The sequence below is a fragment of the Globicephala melas genome, chromosome 4 (genome assembly GCF_963455315.2).
Source record: "Globicephala melas chromosome 4, mGloMel1.2, whole genome shotgun sequence".
In the NCBI taxonomy this organism is placed as follows: Eukaryota; Metazoa; Chordata; class Mammalia; order Artiodactyla; family Delphinidae; genus Globicephala; species Globicephala melas.
The window spans coordinates 145,730,160-145,753,551 of NC_083317.1; the positions used below are offsets into that span (position 1 = coordinate 145,730,160).

The 23,392-nt window shown below is 36.8% G+C and overlaps 1 protein-coding gene across 1 annotated transcript; it reads left to right on the forward strand.

Moving 5' to 3' along the window:
- Positions 1 to 17,336: 17,336 nt before the first annotated feature.
- On the forward strand, positions 17,337 to 18,977 carry LOC115863441 (thioredoxin-dependent peroxide reductase, mitochondrial). The gene has a single exon (XM_030876299.3). The coding sequence runs from the start codon at positions 17,353 to 17,355 to the stop codon at positions 18,124 to 18,126; it is 774 nt and encodes a 257-aa protein (XP_030732159.1). The 5' UTR covers positions 17,337 to 17,352; the 3' UTR covers positions 18,127 to 18,977.
- Positions 18,978 to 23,392: the final 4,415 nt, after the last annotated feature.

The following is a 23,392-nucleotide window of genomic DNA, read 5'->3' on the forward strand; positions in this document are numbered from 1 at the left end:
TCAGGAGACCAGAAAGGGGAGGCCTCACACCCTGCAACAATAGCAGAGTCCAAAAGGAAGAAGAAAGACTCCTCTTCTTTCCTGGCAAGGACTCAGCCCATGACAAGCCCTAGACTCTTTGTTTACTATAGCCCTCTCAACTTTTTGTTTCCCAACCCCCAACCCCTGATATAAAAGTATTCTCCTTCCCTTGCTGTGTGGGGACTTTTCTGTGGCTAAACATGGTTGTACGCCCTAAATTGCAATTCTCTGATGATCCTGAATAAACTTATCTTTGCTGGGGAAACATATGGAAGTCTATTTTTATCAGGTCAGTGGAATATACTGCTTCTGTAATAAAGAAACAATAGAAGAAACTTTAATCACCAAGTTTTGAAACTTTCGTGATATGAGGGCGTTGGGGAGTTTTGTTTGTTTCTTTTGTTTATCTTTATTTATCATCCTTTAATTTTTAATTAACTTTTTGCCCATGAAGCCTCCAGAAATATTTTCTGATAATTCTGCTTTTAATGGAATCATAATATATATACTACCGGCAACCTATCTTTCTACTTAATAATATATTGCAGGTATGTTTCTAGGTCAACAAACACATTACTGTACTACCACTTACCATTATTTTAATCAATCTAATCTGCCCCCCCATTTCACTGTAAAATAGCCACAATAGCTGAAAATGAATTAAATATCAAATACACATGGGAACAAAAAGAAAAATTAAAAATAAGTAAAAAATGATTGTGTCCAAAAATAATGTAAAGATTCCTGAAAATTGCCAATAAATTTTAGAAAGCAGTGATAAAAATATTCATTTATAGTAATTTCTTTATTTTGATTACATTATCACTGCAACCAATTTACTTTTAACCAAATTCTTTCCAAATTCTCTGAAGCTCAACTGATGTAGGGAAGCTCCAGGATTTGTAGTGAAAGGGCACAAATTAAATGGTCTTTTTCAGGTTTCTCTAATTCTACTGCTTTATAGTCTCTATTAAGAGGCCTATAATGGGAACCAATTAATTGTAGATACAGTGAGGAGTCTGGGCAATTAAACAAATGGATTACATTTACCCAGTGATTACACTAGCCATCAAATGATTATTAGGCACTGCCTACTGTGAGTCACAAATACAAATTAAATTCAGATCCAACAGCCTTGAAATTTCTCATTGTATATCAATTTCTCATTGTATATCAACTCATTGTATATCAACTGTATATCATTATCTCTAATGATGTATAAAAAGATAGCTGGCATATAGATTGACATCACATTCTGTATTTGTGTTCAAGCTGAATAACACCAGCTGTTAAAAATCAAGTATATAACTAACTAATTATGGTGATTTCACAAAGAAGGATAATACAATCTCTCAGTTACAATATATCAGTATACAACTTTCTCTAAATATAAAGTCACATAAAAATGTATATTCTGACACCTTAACAAAACACTGATTTTTAAAAAAAGAAGTCAAGGGGCTTCCCTGGTGGCGCAGTGGTTGAGAGTCCGCCTGCCGATGCAGGGGACACGGGTTCGTGCCCCGGTCCGGGAAGATCCCACGTGCCGTGGAGCGGCTGGGCCCGTGAGCCATGGCCGCTGAGCCTGCGCGTCCGGAGCCTGTGCTCCTCAACGGGAGAGGCCACAACAGTGAGAGGCCCGCCTACCACAAAAAAAAAAAAAAAAAAAAAGTCAAGCAACTTCCAAGTAAACAATGAATGGAGAGTCTTTATACAAGGAACAGAGATTGTCACAGAGAGAAGATTATTATCGGCTTGTGATTTACAATTATTACTCTCACATCTATTTTTAAATGATAAGTACATCATCAGCCTCATATTGCCATCCTATTTGCAAAGTCAGTTCCAGCAGTGGCAGCCCAGAACTATAGGAGACAGAAAGTTTCTCTGGATGAGACCGTGGGAAAAAAAAATTCTCAACTCCATCTAACTATGAAGAAAATCTAAAAACAATTGTCCAGGATTTCTTTAATGACTTCCAACTATCAACATAGAAGAATATGTCCAGAAGGAGTTGGGAAAGTTTAGATTTGTTTAGAGAACAGAAGAGGATCAGACAAACAGCTTCTGCCTGGCTCACTCAGAGGCCATGAGGCCGTGCTGTAAGGGTGTCTGTAATGCACCAGTTCAGAGCTTTTTACCTTGTTAGTCCAAGCAGATGCTGTAGGTGTCCTGCCCACATTCCCTACCCTTACTTCTTCACAGCACACGGGCCTGAATGCCAGCCATTTGTAGTTTTGTCTGAGGATTTTCTTTAACTACCTGGACCTTCTCTGCCTACAGCACAACAAGCCTGAGGTGTCAGTGAATTCATGTACACTCAAAACAGCCCTTTACCCGTGAGAAGTATGAGCTGTTGCACAATCACCCCAATCTCCCCTTTTAGGTGGGGTCATTGAGTTATGCATTTAAACAGGCTCCAGCAGGTTTGAGCTCCAGTGGCCCACGGTGGTAGCTTGCCACAAGAGATTCTTTATCGGCTGCCTTCCCTCCCCTCTCTCATGTCCCAACCCCTTACCCTTGTTTTCTAGGATCCCTTCCCGAATAAACCACTTGCACTTGAATCTTTATCTCAGAGTGTGCTTTGGAGGCCAACCCAAACTAAGAGACAAGTGAAGGGATCCAGCAAGGTCAGGCTAATAGAGACATTTATCGAGAGGCTTCTGTCAGTACAGGGAGAAGAAAGCTGCAGCTGGGTCTTGGGGAGAATGTAATCAGGGCAGCACATGGCCTGACTCCTTCTCTTCTTCTCTCCAAGTGCTGGCCTCATTCTCTCAGACTGACTTCCTCCATGGCTGCAGACATGGCCACCAAACAGCCCTGGGCCTTACAACCTCCAAGCTTTACCTTTTTACTGAGTCCTGCTACATGCATTCTCGGGAAAGAATTTTAATTAGATCTGCTTGAATGAAAGAAAGACTCCTAGCATTTCTGCCAACAAGGGCAGAAATGCTAGAACTGGGCAGCCTGGGGACAAGTGCCAAGTCTGGACAAAGCAAATATGGCCCAAGAGGCAAATTCTCTGAAGCATGGGAGTCACTTGGAATGGAGTAGGGGAAGAGTTATTTTCCTAAAGAATGAGACTGTTGTTCCCAGCATAATAGCAGTTAATCTTTATGGAATCCCTGCTATACTCCAGTGCTATTGCTATCTACCTCTATCTACCTCTATCTATCTATCTATCTATCATCTATCTATCAGTCATTTATCTATCTACCCTTTTAATCCTCATAACAACCCTATGAGGTAGGAACTAACATTATCACCACCAGCGCCTCAGTTTCAAATAAGGACATTGAGGCTTACAAATATTAAGTTGTCCAAATTCATACAGGAAGGTGTAGAGCCAGGATTAAACCAAGGCTGTCCAGTTCTAGAGTCCGTACTGTGTCATATTGGCCCCTAAGGGGGAGGGACAGCCCTGCAGGCAAACCACTGACATCTCATTACTTCTCTCACTGCTACTGTTTGGGGCACTGTTTACTAAGTTTATGTAAGAAATACAAAGGATTATCAGAGATAGCTATGAACAATTATACACCAATAAAATGGACATACTAAGACATATAGATAACTTCCTAGAAGCATACAATGTCCAAAAACTGAATCAGGGAGAGATAGAAAATATGAACGGACCCATTACCATTAATGAAATTGAATCTGTAATCATCATAACAATAAAAACTCATAACAAACAAAAGTCCAGGAGCACATGGCTTTATAGATGAATTCTACAAAACATTTAATGAAGAGTTAACACCTATCCTTCTCAAATTATTCCAAAAAAATGATGAGAAAGGAATGCTTCTGAACGAATTCTACAAGGCCAGCATCATGCTGATAACCAAAACCAGACAAAGACGTCACACAAAAAAATTACAGGCCAATATAAGTGATGAACATAAGTGAAATAACCAGCAAAAAAGTTAGCAAACTGAATTCAACAACACATTAAAAGGGTCATACACCATGATCAAGTGGGATTTATCCCAGGGATGTGAGGATTATTCAACAACCATAAATCAATCAATGTGATATGATACATTAACAAACTGAAGAATAAAAATCATGATCATCTCAAAACATGCAAGAAAATTTCTGACAAAATTTAACATCCATTTACGATAAAAACTCTCAACAAAGTGACTATAGAGGGAACATACCTAAACATAATAAATGCCATATGACAAACCCACATCCAACATCATGTTCAGTGATGAAAAGCTGAAACTATTTCTTCCAGCTTTAGGAAAAAGACCTGGATGCCCACTCTTGCCACTTTTATTCGACATAGTATTGGAAGACATAGCTACAGCAATGAGACAAGAAAAAGAAAAGAAAGGCATCCAAATTGGAAAGGAAGAAGTAAAATTGTTACTCCTTCCAGATGACATAGTACTCTATATAGAAAATCCCCCAAACAACCCAATCAAAAAATGGGCAGAACATCTAAACAGACATTTCTCCAAAGAAGACATACGGATGGCCAACAGACACATGGAAATATGTTCAACATCACTAATCATCAGGGAAACGTAAATTGAAACACAAATGATATTACTTCCTACCTGCCAGAATGGCTATCATCAAAAAGACAACAAATAACAAGCATTAACAAGGATATGGAGAAAAGGGAGACCTTGTGCATTTTTGGTGGGATTGTGAATTGGTGCATCTACTACAGAAAGAGTATGGAGGCCCCTCAAAAAATTAAAAATGGAATTGCCATACAATCAAGCAGTTTTAATTCTGGTTATTAACCCTCTCAAAACCCAAAAACACTAACTCAAAAACATATATATGTACACCAATGTTCATTGCAGCATTTTTTACGAAAGCCAAGGTATGGAAGCAACCTAAGTTCCCATCCATGGATGATCAGATAAAGAAGATATTGTGTGTGTGTGTGTGTGTGTATATGTGTGTGTGTGTGTGTGTGTATATGTGTGCGTGTGTGTGTGTGTGTGTGTATATATATATATATAATAGAATATCACTGTCATAAAAATATGAAATCTTGCCATTTGTGACAACATGAATGGATCTAGAGGGTATTATGCTAAGTGAAATAAGTTAGGCAGAGAAAGGTCAATACCATATGATCCCATTTATATGTGTAGTCTAAAAACCAACCAACAAACAAAACAAAATGATAAAACAGAGAACAAATATGTAGTTGGTGGTAGCTGGGGGAGGAGGGCAAAATACGTGAAGGGGATTAAGAGGTTCAGAACTTCAATTATAAAATAAGTAAGTCACTGGTGTGTAATATACAGCATAGGAATATGATCAATAATATTGTAGTAACTTTGTATGGAGACAGTTGGTTACTAGACTTATCATAATGGTCATTTCATAATGTATGCAAATGACTAATCACTACATGGTATCCCTAAAATTAACATAATGTTGTAAATCAACTATATTTCAATGTAAATATAAAGGGAAAAAATAAAATAAAATTATATTTCCTAAATGGGGGAAGGGACGGGGATTTAATACTGGTATACCAAGGAGTTCTTCTACCATGTCACTTCCCATTGTTCCAAACTTCCCACCCAATGCAGACCCTACCCTGGATGAGATAGAGTGAATATATTTCTCTTTCTCAACAGCATCATTATTTGATTGATTTCTATTGGTGGGGTTATTATGATTGGCGCTTCAGGATGAAATTTAACACCTGACACAGAGTATTTTATGAATTCTGGATAACTCCATATCTATGATACAAGAATATCACTTCACTCTAGGACATCTATCAGTAGAAGGGATTATTGGGGACACCAATGTTCTTACTAAATACTGGCTCTTCTAAAATTATTTTTCAGTGTGAAGTTTGTTTCTGATTACTCTTACTTGGGAAAATGGAATTTTACACAAAGTTCTAATATTAAGTAGGAGTGCTAAGGGTCAGATTCTTACAAAAGCAGGAAATCAGGGGTTCTCTCTCTCTCTCACACACACACACACACATCACACACACGCACACACACACACACACACACACACTGTGGCATGATTCTAGAATCTAAGTCTCCAATAGCTTCAGCACACTTATGAAGTTGGGCAGATTGATCAATCAGATGTGTAGTACCATACACTGTTGAAGTAGTCTCTGTAAAAATAGACACTCCCACCTACTCACCATGCTGCTTCAGAGAACACACTTTGGGAAAGCTTACAGAATGAAAAATTAATGTGTCCAGAACACATCAGATTCTACTCCCTAGATTAGAAATTTCTCAGAGGAATAAATCATATCCCAATATGCCCATATGAAAACACACACTAAAATAACCTCTACTTTATTATCCTTCATCTTCAGTGTTTTTATATGGCCACATATATACCTAAAAGGCTTTATAAACCAAACATTGGGGAGTTTTTATTTCCAATTTTTTCCTGAGGTGGTGAAGATTTGGTGTCTCCATATTCTCTCTCCCAGCCCACTGTCTCATCAGAAGAGGCTAACAATCAGCTGGCCCAGGGTTAGGAATCCCCCCCGTGCTCTTTCCCTCTACTACCGTTCTCATTTCTTCCTCCAAGCAAGTACTATTCAACTCTCAGAATTGCAGAACGACCCACTAACAGTGTGAGAATTTTATACAAAATTGGGTTTGACTGAATTTGCTTCAATATTTCTTCATTTTACATGACCCAATGGTAATATAAGGAAATTTGGGTTTTTTTCCATAACATGAAAGCTATATGAGAGAAATTCCAGAAATTCTATGGCTACCCTTCCAACAACAGATGCTATGAGGGTATGCAGTATAAATGACTCAATATTCTGTAGTATTTTGAGAGCACTCAAAGTTCTGTGTCAGCTCAAACTCAAATAGACACGATACCTGGTTAACAGGAAGTAGACCACAGAACAGGTTCAAGGCAAGATAGGTCAAGAGACCTACAAAAGCCACAAATAGAGTCATCATATACATATTTACCAGGATATCTTACAGGTGTATGAGATAACATACATATAAAGACTTTGAGTCCCCTATCAGAAGAGCAAAACTAATTCCTTTCTCCTGTGAGGGCACAGATTTCTCAGACGCAGTCGAGCCAACCAACAACAATTAAAATCCTCTAATTCTCTAGAAACAATTAAAATGCCAAGCATTCTGGCAATACAAGACAGATCTAATTTGATTTCTCAAACTTTGCTGGTATTCAAGAAAGTAAAATCTTTCATTTCAATACTTTTGGTTACACTGTTTGCTGACATGACAGTGGGAACCGCTTGTATCTTTCCCCATTTATGGACCCGATTTCCACCTTTATCCCCAATTCTTCCTGCATTGAAGCACTCTTTTCAGGCAATCTTAGCTATCATATCAAGACCTCAAAATTAATTCACTCACTCATTCATTCTTTTATATATTTATTCAATAAATATTTATTAAGTACTCTCAGAGGAACAAAGTCAAGGTTTCCCTTACCTCAAGGAGGGGATGGCAACAAACCAATGTCTCAGGTGTTATGGGCAAGGCAAGCTCACTGTACTAAGGGAGCCCAGACTTGGAACCTATCAGATATGGGCATCGAAGATGCCACCTGGAGGAGTGGCATTAGAAGTGAGTAGCAGCAGGTCATTCCAGACAGAGCGCAGCATTTTGGAAGCTGCAGAGCAATACAACCACAGCCTTGTCCATTCGGAAAACAGCAATCTGTCCCATGAATCCAGAGCAAAGGGCAAGGGTGAGATCAGGAAGAAAGGGCCTTGAGTGCCCTAAAGAATCTAAACTCTATCTTAAAAGTCATGGGGAGCTACTTGAAGAATTTTAACCAGGAATGGATATAATCAGATTTCTAAATCAGTATGTCTAAAATCCCACACCTTAAATTTCCTCACCCAATTCTTTTCCAATGATGTCACAGTCCCACAAACTCAGACTCTTTCTCAACTGTTTTCATACCTCATTAACTGACCAGCAAATCTTTTTGATTCTGGGTCCCAGTTAACTGCTGAATATGATCTTTCTGCCACATCTTCTTCTCCTTCTGCCATAGGTAAAACGCAAATCATGTTTTTACGAAAAATGTCAAGAGGTTTTAGTGGCAAGTACCACGAGTTAGCTCTCCAAAAGTCGTTGCCCAGCCCCACTCCCTTTCTCATCTGCAACTGTAGAAGCTGGGAGCTCACCTACAGGATCTCCTTTACAGCCAGGGAGGGTCACATAAATTGGCTTTGGCCAACAGAATGTAAAAAGTTTAACAAGGGCCTCTGTGAAAGATTCTCTTTCATGATAAAAGGAGTAGGCCTTAGAAGAGCAGAATATTTTTTCATCCTAGCTGCCACCCTGCTTCCTGTGTTTGAATTTGGTAATGATACCTGGAGATCTGGCCAATCTGCTGGGGAAAATGGAGAGAAAGGATAGAAAAACCAAGATTGTGGCTGACCTCCTTGAGCTGCTGAACCAGCCCTGGCATGGCCCACATCCAGTCCTCTTGTTATGAGATAACTATGTGTCCTCATGGATTAAACCATTGGTATTCTGGCTTTTTGAACCCAAACACATCCTAACTGATACATCTCCTAAACTGGGGATCTGTCTCCAATCTTTCCCCACAGTGCCCCCTCACCTGCCATAACAATGATCCCTCCATCCCAAATCTAATCACAGAATTTCCAGTCTGAAATCCTGAAGATAAACCTCTGAACAGAGGTCGGTGTCCCATTTCTCACCCACCAAATCCTCTACTGAGCGTCTTGCTACTAGGCACACGGTACTACTTCAGGTCTCCAATCCTTTGCATTTGCTGTACCCCTGCCTGACATGCTTTTACCTCTCCTGGCCAACTCTTCACCAAAAGACCCCTCCCCCCCCGGGCAGAGTTAGTCACATTTTTACCCCTGTGCATAATAGTCGTGGAAGATTATATAACGGCTCACTCACATTCTTTCCAGGGGAGGAACACATCCTCACCCTGGCAAACTTGTCTTGCTTTGACCAGTGAGTTCTGAGTAGAAGTAATATGTGACACTTTGGGGCAGAAGCTTTAGGAGTCGAGGTATGGTGTGCCATGCTGTTTCTTTCCTGTCTCTGATATGGAAGCAGGAATGGAGGGCTTCAGCCAGTCTGGTCTCTTGAGCACAGCTCCCCTACAGTGCCGATGGACAGACTTTTCCTATAAAGGGCCAGATGATAAATACTTAAGCTTTGGGGGTCACTGTCATATGTCACATATTTTTCCTTTTAGCACCGTTTAAAAATATAAAACCCTTCTTAGCTCACAGGACATACGAAAACAGGCCACAGCTGGATGTGTCCCACAGGCTGCAGTTTGCCACTGTTTTAAGCTGCTGAGATTTTCAAGTTACTTGTTACCACAGCCAACCATGGCCCATCCTGACTAATGTAACAGTATTTTGCCTAGACAATACTCTAGCCTTTATCACCCTATAATGCCACTATAAGCTCCATGAAGATAGTGATCATGTCTGGCATATGTGTCTTCTTCACCACAAGATGCTGTAGTTGAATGAGTTTTGTTTTTTCCTTTTTCTTCCTTTTTTATTTGGGAGCAGGGGGGAAAAGAGGACATGCAGGTTTTAGATTAAAATGTGTATTTGAAAAGGTCAAGAATGTAAACTGGTGGGTTCAGAGGCAAGTTCACTTTCAGCAGATTCCCTCCATCAGAGTCACTCTGTAATGGGATGGTGCAGCATGGAGCCTACTTGGCAGGTGTCGGCATTTAGGGCCAACTTTGTGCCTTACCCAGTCTGCCACTGTTCTTTGTCCCACAGTCAGAGTCTGTTCCCTTGTGTAGCTAGCCTCCAAGGCTGCAAATAAATTCAGGGGTGAGAACTGGGTATGTTTCACAGCACAAATCATTAAAAGATACAGTCTTTTAAATGGAAATCTATTTGGACAATAAATTAGACACAATTTAAAAAACCATATATCCCCAGTTATGTTGTTACTTTCTACTCTGCTGCCTGAAAAACTCCAGCCGGTACACTTACTATATAAATAATAGCAAACCAGCTTCAATCTTTAAAAGTATAATTTACCTACACCAAGAAAAAAAAAGGGAAATTTTCATTTTTCTGAAACTTTTTTTTTTTCTGGTCACATTTTTAATACATTTTGTCTCATGTAGCTTAAACATCACTTGGCAATTCTGTGATTCTTTTCTGGGAGTAAATAAACCTAGCACAAGGAAAGAGAAAAATAAGACAAGGCTGCCCCCTTGTGGTGATATGTTTTTGTGCCCAAATACACACACCCCCCACAGCCTACTTTTACAGTCTCTATAAATTCCAGCTTTGTTTAAACCTCCCCCAAAATACGATTTGGTTTCAAATCAATGCTGTAAGATTTTAATTTAACCATAGCATAACCCCTCTTAAACCAAAGAAATTGAACCAGAAAGACACCAAGCAGGGAGAGGCTGAACTCATGGGAATTCAGTAAAAATCTGTCAACCGAATGTGGCTCTGTGAGATCTCTTCATCCACACTGCTCCCAGAATGACAGCAGACAGATGGACATTGCCTCAGGAAAGATACTGGAGGTGTATTATTATCTGGAAAAAGTTTAAGTAATGATGTGGGAGATCTCCAAAGAAAAATGTCCACCGTGCTCTACTGAAGTCCACCAGATGACAGCCTTAACTGGAAATCACAGCCTTTTCAGTGTCTTCCTCATAAGCATTAAGGGCCAGCTTAGATCAACAGACATTTGAGGAAAATCTCCAACAGAAAATAGAGTGCAAATGAAACAGGAAAAAAAAAAAAAAAAAAAAAAAGACGGACCCAGAAGATACAGAAACAATGCAAGTTGCTGAAAAGTCTATATTATCCTGAGAGAGAATAAAAGCAGCATTCCATGAAAATGGGACAAAGAACAGATGAAATGTGGGGGAATTAAAAATATGATCATCAAAGTAAAATATTCAATAGAATCAGCAGAAATAACTCTAAAGTACTAAGGGCTGAAAACTAAGAGAAGAATTAATTTTTAAATTAGATAATTTAGAATACAACATCTAAGACTAATAGGAATTTTAGAAGAGGAAACAGAAAGCAGAGAGAAGAAAAGTAGTGAAGAAACAATGCAGGAAAAATTCCCAGGACTGAAGTTTTAAGTCTCCAGATTGAAGAGCACACTTAGTGCTCTAGACACATTGAATGGAAAGCGACCCATCCAAAGCAGTGGATACAAGGACTATCCTAACGTTTCCAGAGAGATAAACAACTCATGTATCAAACAATGGAAATAGGAATAGCATTGGATTTCTAAGGGCAAAGCTAGGTATCATCAGAAGACTGAAGTAAAGCCTTCAAAATTTGGAAGGATTATGATGTTCACTTGGGAATAGTACACCTAGCCAAACTACCAACCAAATATGAGGGTTTCCAAAATATTTTGTGATATGCAAGCATCTAAAAATTATAACTTCAAATGATGTTGGGAAAACTGGATAGCCACAAGGAAAAGAATGAAACTGGACCCCATCTTACACCATACACAAAAATTAACTCAAAATGGATTAAAGACGTGACCCCAAACTGTAAAACTCCTTGAAGAAAACATATAGGCTCCTTGACATAGGTCTTGGGAATAAATTTTTGAACTGACACCAAAAGCAAAGTAACAAAAGAAAAAAACAAGTGGGATTTCATCAACCTAAAAAGCTTCTGCACAGAAATTAAAACCACTAACAAAATTAAAAAGCAGCCAACTGAATGGGAGAAAATATTTGCAAATCATATATCCAATAAGGGGTTAACATCAAAATATACAAAAAACTCATACAACACAATAGCAAAAATAAAAACAAAAAACAAAAAAAACCCCCTAACAATCCAATTTAATAATGGGCAGAAGATCTGAATAGACCTTTTTTTCTGGTCACATTTTCAATATATTTTGTCTCATGCAGCTTAAACATCACTTGGCAATTCTGTGATTCTTTTCTGAGAGTCAATAAACGTAGCACAAGAAAATAGAAAAATAAAATATGACAAGGCTGCCCCCTTGTGGTGATATGCTTTCATATGTGTGTGTGTTTGCGTGCACACGCGCGCGCACACACACACACACACACACCGCAGCTTATTTTTATAGGCTCTATGAATTGCAGCTTTACTTAAATCTGCATAGATAAATACCATCAGAGTAACTCGGGTATTAATAACTAAAGAAGGACAGTAGAAAGCTAATACATGATTCTAAGCTAAGAAGTTAATTTTAAGTTATGATTGAGAATTAGACAACTGTGGGTGAAAAAACTAATTTTCTCACTTGTAAAATTTTATGTAGCATTAGGACGATCTGCTACAGTTGAAAATATTGTGATAAAAACTGAATGTTGATGTATTTTTTATAGCCCTTGATATGTGCATTTGTCACCCACATGTCATAGATTATTACATAGCTCAAAAATGTGCTTATGTGGTGGTTGAAAAGCCTGTGTTCATGAAGTAGCGTTCTACAGAAAGAAAAAACCTAGAAATGATTTATTTGGGAATTAAATGCTCAAACATCCTAAGAGTACTTTATGCTCTCATTTGGGTAAAATACAACTCAGTCATTAAGAACTACACTAGTCATTATCCAATAAGTAGCCACTAGTCATACAGGGATGTTTAAAGTAATTAAAATTTAATAAGATTCATATCCTCAGTCACACTAGCCACATTTCAAGTGCCCAATAGTCACATGTAGTTAGTGGCTACTATATTAGACAATACAGATATAGAACATGCCCATCAGTGCAGAAGAGTTGCAGTGATATATATGTCATGGAGAAGTAACGTACAGCATGGTGCCTATTGTTAATAATAATGTATTACATATTTGTAAGTTGCTAAGAGAATAGATCTTAGAAGTTCTCAACACGAGGGAAAAAAATTGTAACTATGTAAGGTGATAGATGTTAACTAGACTTATTGTGATGACCACTTCATAACATATATAAATATTGAATCATTATGTCATATACCTGAAACTGATATAATTTTGTATGTCAATGACACCTCAACAACAAATTTAAATACGAATTTTTTTATAAAATAAAAAAATGATAATTCCAAAGCACTCTTTCTTAGGAAAGTACTAGAAGATACACTTCAGCCAAATAGGGAAGTTAAAAAAGAAAAAGACACAAGATGTAAGAAATAGAGACTACAGTTGGATAGGGGCATGAAAGTTCCAGGACAATGTCTGTGCAGCAGACCTGAAGTCAAACCCAGTCTACATGACAGCAAACAGCTACAGGAAATGAGTGTCCAGAAAAACAACATTGAGAGTAACTGTCATGTTGACTATGTGGAAATAGTACAGAGGGGGCTTTTATAATCATTTTGGAAGATCTGAGAAGAAGAAATAATAGATACATAGAAAACTAGGAATACAAACAACAAAAAAGGCAATTATTAACCCCAAGAAAAACAAAATGGCCTATGAAGAAGGAAAGGTAATCAACATTGAACAATAATTACACAGTAGTAATAATGTAAACATAGAATATTGATTTAACCCCAAATTGTGCTGTAACTGTATTACAGGTTGGTAGATGGGGAAGGAGAGAAAATAAGAAAACTGAATCCTCAGCTATCACAATGGAAAATCAAATACCAGAAGAAAGAGCTAAAAATAATTAGAAGTGGTTGTTTTAGGGAAAGAGAACTGGGAGTTGCAATGGGGTAGGTTTTTCTTTATAAGCTTTTTAGCACTATTTTGTTTTGTAAACCATTTTGATGGATGGTGCTAGTTAAAGAAAATAAATATAAAAATTACTTTAAATAAGTTTATAAAGAAAACAAATCAGGCTACTGCAATAAAAGATTAACCTCAATGTATTTAAATGTACTCAAAGGAAATGAATACGGCTAACCTTAGTAAGAAAATGGAGTGTGGAGTCATCCGTTACTCAGAAAATAGAGCCTGAAGAGTCATTTAAGAAGGGTTAACAAAAATAAACAAATGGGACCTAATGAAACTTAAAAGCTTTTGTACAGCAAAGGAAACCATAAACAAGGCCAAAAGACACCCCTCAGAATGGGAGAAAATATTTGCAAATGAAGCAACTGACAAAGGATTAATCTCCAAAATTTACAAGCAGCTCAATAGCAAAAAAACAAACAACCCAATCCAAAAATGGGCAGAAGACCTAAATAGACATTTCTCCAAAGAAGATATACAGATTGCCAACAAACACATGAAAGGATGCTCAACATCACTAATCATGAGAGAAATGCAAATCAAAACTACAATGAGGTATCACCTCACACCTTTCAGAATGGCCATCATCAAAAAATCTAGAAACAATAAATGCTGGAGAGGGTGTGGAGAAAAGGGAACCCTCTTGAACTGTTGGTGGGAATGAGAATTGGTACAGCCACTATGGAGAACAGTATGGAGGTTCCTTAAGAAACTAAAAATAGAACTACCATATGATCCAGTAATCTCACTACTGGGCAAATACCCTGAGAAAACCAAAATTCAAAAAGAGTCATGTACCAAAATGTTCATTGCAGCTCTATTTACAATAGCCAAGACATGGAAGCAACCTAAGTGTTCATCATCGGATGAATGGATAAAGAAGATGTGGCACATATATACAATGGAATATTACTCAGCCATAAAAAGAAACGAAATTGAGTTATTTGTAGTGAGGTAGATAGACCCAGAGTCTGTCATACAGAGTGAAGTAAGTCAGAAAGAGAAAAACAAATACCGTATGTTAACACATATATATGGAATCTAAGGAAAAAAAAAAAGGTCATGAAGAACCTAGACGGGAATAAAGACACAGACCTACTAGAGAATGGACTTGAGGACACGGGGAGGGGGAAGGGTAAGTTGTGACAAAGTGAGAGAGTGGCATGGACATATATACACTACCAAACGTAAGGTAGATAGCTAGTGGGAAGCAGCCGCATAGCACAGCGAGATCAGCTCGGTGGTTTGTGACCACCTAGAGGGGTGGGATAGGGAGGGTGGGAGGGAGGGAGACGCAAGAGGGAAGAGATATGGGAACATATGTATATGTATAACTGATTCACTTTGTTATAAAGCAGAAACTAACACACCATTGTAAAGCAATTATACTGCAATAAATATGTTAAAAAAAGAAGGGTTAAACATATCTGTTAAACTATTAAACAAGTCTGTTTTGTAGTGTTTAACATTATATATACTATTTGCTATGAAATTCAGACACAATTTGTAATAATTCTTATTAATATAAATTGAAATACCTACATGTGTATAAATAGTAAAAACTCTTAAGGAAACAAGTCTAATTTATATAAAGAAAAACAGTAAAAAGCTTATGGTAAACAAAATTATAATTAATTTCAAATAATTAAGCCAATGTGTATTCAAGATGAAAATTCACAATTAATTGGTCTCATTTTATATATTTCACTAAGTACTAGCTTGAAATATTTCCAAGTAACTTTGCATTGAAAGTCATCTATAGAGTCTCTGTTTTGGGTTTTGGTTTTGGGTATTTTTTTTTCAAATTGATGTAGCATACTCTCCTTATAAAAATCTGGACAGTAAATCTAATCACTGTTAATGAAGACACGGGTATGGTACATGTGTACATTTGGAATTGCATTCATGAGGAATCAGATTCTTCTGAAACTAAGAGACTCAGCTTTCAAGTTTTGTCATATGTCTTTTGCATCAGCAACCTTTAGGACAGTGGTCTCCAAAGCTCAGTGCCTAAGGCGATCCACTGGGGAGGGTACAGAAAAAATATCAAAGTCTCCGTTTTGATTTTTAATGCACCACTCTATATTTTATTCCTGTAGACTTTATATACTATAGAATAATTGTACAATTATATAGGTATAGAATTTATAAATGAGCATACATATATTAGCTGTGTATCATCAAAAAATTTACTGATGGGATGACATGATTAAAAATATTTGCAAACCACTGATTTAGAGATTTCTCCCTACTGTTGTTGGTCAACTATTAATAGTCCATGCGAGTAATTGTTTTATCAACCAGATTTTTATGTAAGCCTTGTGGTAGTAAAAATCTAGAGTAGATTCAGGAAAACATTCAAAAATGGGGAATAGAATACCACAGATTTACAAAAGTAAGCAGAAACAAAGGGAAAAAGAATCAATGGGAATTCAAACAACCAGAAAGCAATCACTGAGATGGCAGTGGTCAGTCCTTACATTTCAATAACCACTCTCAGTGCTAATGGAGTAAATTCAAACAGAAGACACGGGTTTGCTGGGATGGATAAAAAGAAGACCCGACTCTATGCTGCCTGCAAGAGATGCACTTCAGCTCTAAAGACACACAAAAGCTCAAAGTGAAGGGGTGGAAAAATATATTCAACAGGAGTGAAAATGAAAAGACAGTGGGGGTAGTAGTACTTATATCAGCCAAAATACACTTTAAGCGAAAAACAGTAGCAAGAATCAAGGGAGGTCATTATGGCAAAGGGGTAATTACATCAGAAAGATACACCAATCGTAAGTCTGTATATACACACCCAACATCGGCACAGGTAAGCATTTTAAGCAAATATTAACAGATCTGACGGAGAAAATAGACAACATTACAAAAATGTAGGGGACGTCAACATCTATTATAGTAATGATCAGCAATGAATAGTAATATTATTATTAATTATTAATATCATATCAGTAATCATTAATAATATGGATGGTTGTTAATGATTATTAATAAAAGTAAGCAATGGACAGATCATCCAGGCAGAAAATCAATAAGGCAACGTTGTAATTGAACCATACTTTAGACCAAATTGAATTAAGAGACCCATACAGGACATTCCATCCAACAGAAGCAGAATACACATTCTTCTCAAGTGTACATGGAACATTCTCCATAGATAGATCATATGATAAGACACAAAACAAGTCTTAGCAAATTTAAGAAGATTGAAATCATACCCACTATATTTTCTGAACACAAGTGTATGGAACTAGTAATCAACAAGAGGAAAGCTAGAAAATTTACAAATATGTAGAAACTAAACAATACACTTTTGAACAACCAACATATCAAAAATAAATCAAAAGGGAAATTTAAAAAATATATTGAAACAAATGAAAATGGAAGTACAACATATCAAACCTATGGCATGCTGCAAAGGCAGTTCTGAGATGATGTTTTAGTGTTAGATGCATATGTTAAGATATTAAAATGGTCTCAAATAAAAAGACAAAATTTACACCTCAAGAACTTGAAAAAAAGTTAAGCCCAATGTTAGCAAAATGAATAATAAACATCAGAGTGGAAATAAATGAAACACACACCAGGAAAACAATAGAAAGGATCAACAAAACTAAAAGCTGGGTGGGTGCCGTGCACCCTGAAGATGGCGGCCGTGGCGGGAAGGTTGCTCCGGACTTCGCTTGTCCGACAAGTGAGTGCCATTCCTTGGGGCATTTCTGCCTCTGCAGCCCTTAGGCCTGCTGCTTCTCGAAGAACGTGCTTGACAAATGCACTGTGGTCTGGCTCTGCTCAAGCAAAGTTCGCCTTTAGCACCAGTTCCTCATGCCATGCCCCTGCCGTCACCCAGCATGCGCCCTATTTTAAGGGTACAGCTGTTGTCAATGGAGAGTTCAAAGAAATAAGCCTTGATGACTTTAAGGGGAAATATTTAGTGCTCTTCTTCTATCCTTTGGATTTCACCTTTGTGTGTCCTACAGAAATTATTGCTTTCAGTGACAAAGCCAATGAATTTCACGATGTGAACTGTGAAGTCGTTGCAGTGTCAGTGGATTCCCACTTCACCCACCTGGCCTGGATAAACACACCAAGGAAGAATGGCGGTTTGGGCCACATGCACATCACACTCTTGTCAGACTTGACTAAACAGATTTCCCGAGACTACGGTGTGCTGTTAGAAGGTCCCGGCCTTGCACTACGAGGTCTCTTCATAATTGACCCCAACGGAGTCATCAAGCATTTGAGCGTCAATGATCTCCCAGTGGGTCGAAGCGTGGAAGAGACCCTCCGCTTGGTGAAGGCATTCCAGTTTGTAGAAACCCATGGAGAAGTCTGCCCAGCCAACTGGACACCAGATTCTCCTACAATCAAGCCCCATCCGACTGCTTCCAAAGAATATTTTGAGAAGGTAAATCAGTAGACCATCCACGTGCACCTGCAGCTTCCCACACCAGAAAAGAACCACAGCTGGAACTCACTTTTAGCATTTCAAAGATTATTATTTATAGAAGGCAAAAAAACCAATTATGCTTGTATTCGTAAATATTACTCTAAATGTTTTGTTTTTGTAACATTGGCCAAGGCTTTTAAAATGTGGCTAGTTACTAATGTAAGGAGTCCTTTATTAGCAGTGTATGGATGGATGGCTAGTTGCTATAGAATGTGCAGTTCCCCTATTTCTTGGATCATGTCTTCAAAGGGAAAAGGAAACAACTCTTCTTTATCAGCCTTACTTGAACCTTTGTGTACACTAGCGTAGTGTGACAGGCATCAAAAGCTTCTGATCAAGGGTCCTGAAATTTTCTTCTTGAGTTTCTTTGTATTAAACTGAATTTTCTTTTAAGATCATAGTTTTAAGTTGTTAGCATCAATTGTCTAATTTAACACTTGCAGGACTTCCCTGGTGGTCCAGTGGTTAATACTCTGTGCTCGCAATGCAGGGGGCGTGGGTTCGATCCCTGGTCAGGGAACTAAGATCCCACATACCATGCAGTGTGGCCAGGAAAACAAAACAAAACAAAACACTTGCAATGAATGTGTATGTGATTGAAGCGGATGTGAATCATGTTTTTTAAAAAACCACCTACAGTGGCCAAGTGACTTAACTGACCATGCATGTTCCCCAGTCCTGAGATTTATACTTTATATAATTATTTTACTTATTTTGTTAGCTGACTTAGTGCCTACATACATTTCTAATATTTATTGGACATAATTGTAAAGGATATTTATTGAATCCAGGGATTGCATTTTGAATTTGAATCATTCATGCATTTGAATCATTGTAATTATTTTATTTCCTGAAGTGTTCAATGTAAAAAAATATAAAAATAAACATTTTAAAATACTAAAAAAACAAAAAAAACAAAAAAACCCTAAAAGCTGGTTCTTTGAGAACATAAGCAAAATTGACAAATTATTGTCTAGAATAACTAAAAGAGAGAAGAGAGAGAGAGGTTTCAAATAAATAAAATCAGAAACGAGACAGGAGACATTACAACTGATACTACAGAAGTGTATAGGATCATCAGAAGCTACTATGAACTATATGCCAACAAATTATATAATCTAAAAGAAATGGATACATTTCTAGAAACACACAACCTACTAAGGATGAATTATGAACAGAAAATCTGAACAAATAACAAATAAAGACATTAAGTCAGTAATCAAAAATCCTCCAAACACAGAAAACCACAGGACCAGATGGCTTCACTAGCAATTTCTACCAAACATTTAAAAAAGAATTAACACAAATCCTTCTCAAAGTCTTTCAAAAACTTGAAGAGGAGGGAACACATCCAAAATTATTCTACAAGGCCAGCATTACACTGATACCAAAGCCAGATAAGGACATTGCAAGGAGAGAAAATGATAGCCCAATATAGCTGATGAACATACATACAAAAATTCTCAACAAAATGCAAAACTTTAAAAAAAAAGCAGTGTCTCTCTGAAACAGGCAACTTTATATGTCTATTTAAAGTTGAACATAGAAATGGAACACACTTCTGTGTTTGCTGTGTGAAGGAAAACGTTATTCTTGTATGTTATCAAGTTGTAATTATTGGCAATATTTGTATGAAATACTTGGGAAATAGTTATACTGAAATAAGTATTCATTATTTATCTGAGTTCACATTTGACTGAGTGCCTTGTACTTTAGGTGTCAACCAAAATCTACAGGAAGTGTGGCTCAACTGTTCAGCCTCAGCAGCAATGACCTCTAGAATCTCACTGAAAAAGATGCCATTTGATAATCCAGCAGCTAATGCATTTTTCAGAATTATGTAATATTCATTTTTGAATCAGGGAGGGTAAGCTTTATATCTCATAGGGTAAGAGAAGACAATATTTAAATCCTTACCTGTTATTGTATCTATTTTATGATCTTTTTGGTAATGCTTTATAGTACATGCAGGATATTAATAAAAATTACATATATTATATATTTGTATATATATAAACACACACGTATGTATATTATATATGTAAATGTAAAACAGCATTGTGCATGGGCTACTATTATAGGTGTAATTACTTACATAGTAGTAGTCCATGTGCAGTGTTTCTTTACTGGTGCTTGGATGGTGATCCTTCATATGTGCAGATTAGTGTGTCTGTAAGTTTATATTTTCCTCTGGGTGCAACATGAAAGCAGAACCCAACATGCTGTGAGTAAAGATTTCTGTTGCTGGCGTGTTGTGTTGTTTGGTGTTGGCAGTTGAGATAAAAGTGTCCCTTTACTACCTTAAGCTTTTGAAGAAACAGAGACAACCATTTAATCAAATATGCAATTTATCTTTTATAAACTCATACATATCAGAGAGTTTTAGAGCAATGCTCTATCTCAGTCATGGATTTCTGAGTAAGAGTCAATAATACTAAATTATTTGCATCGCCTTACACATTTATATGAACTACTATAGTTAGAAGTGACCTTGAAAACATAATTTAACACTTCCAACTCAGAAGATTCTGAGTGGATATGGTGATTTTCCAATATTTTTTTTATTGTCACGTAAGTCCTAGGTTGAATCAAGTGTATAAAATAATTTTGCCTGTGTCAATGGCCCATAACACAAGACAGTAATTGCTAAATTATTCAGTGAAATTTTACGAAGGGTTCTGATATCTTGATTAAGACATGAGGGGAATTGTCTTCATTACTAGGGACTTAAGTGGTTTTTTTCTTTTTTCTTTTTAAGGCATGAGAGGATTTCCCTATGTTAAGCACAATCTCTAGAAAAAGATCACAATGTGATTACTTTGATGCAACTTCATGGACAAAATAAAGAAAAAAAATCTCTTGAAAATTGAGAGCTAGGTCTATTCCACTGTCAGTCCTCTTATGCTAATCAGTTCTGATCAATCCACATAAAATATATGACAGAATGCCATCATTTTTAATGTTAATTGTCTGAAAAATAGATTATTCTGTTATCAGTCAAATTATTTAAGATGCACAAGATTAGCGATCTGATTTAAGTAAGATGTATGGGATTACACTTTTGATATGTCCAAATACTTTTGAAACAGATGCTGTAGGGTTTTCCGTGTGCTTTTTTTAGTTCAATGCCCATGATGATCTAATATTCCCATATGTTTACAAGTTTCTTACTTTGATTTTTAGTTTCAAACCTTCATACAGGAAGGCTTTTCTTTCTTCTTGAATGTGGTCTTAAGAAGCTTCTGTTGGTAATCAAATCTCTTAGTGCTTTTTTTTTTCCTTATCCACTACAGATATTTTATCTAAGTATCCAATTCTGACAGTCTTAACCTGTATTTCTCTGTGTTTTGACTTCTAACACGTCTGTGGAGATTTTGTTCTCAACTTTGCAGTTTATCTCTATCAGTGCTTTTAAGTTTTTCCTTTCTTTTTGGTGTTGTGCAGCTTGGCTATAATTTCTAATGTATATTTCTTTATTTTTCTATTTTTGGAACAAGGCATATCTTAATTCAAGATTTGTGTCTGGTTTTTAAATGTAGAACTATTTACTATCTTGTGGCTCTTCATCCTGGAAGCATAGTTCCTTCTCTGTTCCATAATTTATAATGATTTAGTTCTTATATTTGGGAGCTCTCACATCTTGGATGTCTCAGATCAGTATATATGTTTATTCCAGTTGACTTGGGACAAGATGATCAGTCTTGCCTTGTGATCAGTCAGTGAGGGATCACTGGCTTCTCACTTTTATTGCTCCTCTGAATCTTTCTCTTGACTTGTTTCTGGTATTTTAATTTCAGCTCTATTGGCCCCTTTAAGGATACTTGTAAATTCTGAGGTTTTTACTTGTCTACATGAAAATAGTTATCAGAAAATATATTATTTTTCTCTAAAAACATAAACACCCATATTGTTTACAAGGGTAAATATTTCACCTAGATATTTTCTAGCAGACAACAGTGTCTCATGAGACATCCTTAGTTTCTTAATTTGAACACCACCTCCAATTTACCGTATATTAAAATTATTTATAGTGTCATTATTTTCTTAGTATTTGAAAGCATTTTTATGTTTTGAATGCATTTCTGATACTATTATCTTCTGCTTTAATGAATACAAATTGTCCATGGCCAGAATTGATGTTTTTCTGTAACATTAAGTTAATATTGGTAGAATTAGTTACGTGAAAGTCCTTTGACTCCTTCTCCTCGGCACTTCATTGACTCTATAAGATAACCTCAGTTTGATATTGATTTTTAATCCAATAGTGCTTTAAAATGATCTTAGGTACTTCCCTGGTGGTCCAGTGGTTAAAATTCTGCACTTCCACTGCAGCGGGCACAGGTTCAATCCCTGATCAGGGAATTAAGATCCGGCATGCCACATGGTGTGCCCCCCCAAAGAAAGATCTTAGATAAAATTTGTATATTGCTAGGTATTACTGCTTGGTTGCATTTTAATCAATATTTTCTATTTTCATTTCATAGTGCAAGAAAATATGACATGTAGAAGTTTTGTTTTCAAGAAGTTTATGACATTTTCAGGCCTAAAACTTTTCCATTTTAAGAATCTCTGATATTTGAAAATAATGTATATCCTGTACTTACTGGGCAAAAATAATTTCTATTTGACCATCTTCTTAACTAGTCAAACTAACCAAGTTATTTAACACTATGTTTATTTATCTGTTATATATCAACACAGTTGATTTCTACAATATTCTTAATGTCACTAAATATTCTTTTTTTTATGATAGGGGTGTGACGTAACTCAGTATAGGGAGAACACTGTTGTAGAAACAGCAAAGTTAGAGGGTACAAATTACGGTGTATTGTCAGTCCTGTTCAGGGTGAAGTGCATCGATTCTAATGACTGGTTCCAGGTGTCTAGACTGAAATACCACTGCAGGAAAGAAGAATAACACCTAAATATATGCTAATTTGATGTAAATCTCTTTTGTCACGCAGAATTTTCCTGTTAGGGCTCACTCGAGAGGATTTTGGTTTGTTATTTGGTCTCAGGAGTGCTCTGCCCTTCAACAAAGGAGTTGAGGCATAATTTACCTTCCATGATAAATTAAAAGCCATCATCTGATCTGCAAACCATTGTCCTATGTGCTTGGTTTGGGTAAATAATTTTCCACTCTCTAATTGTTGTAAAGTAATAAAACTGATGTCTGAGTCTGAGCCTAAAGAGAGTCCCTGCTAAAACTCAAATATTTAGGAAACCCCATGTAAGC

Coding starts and splice junctions, on each gene's coding strand:
- LOC115863441 (XM_030876299.3), top strand. CDS start 17,353: ATGGCGGCCGTGGCGGGAAGGTTGCTCCGGACTTCGCTTGTCCGACAA.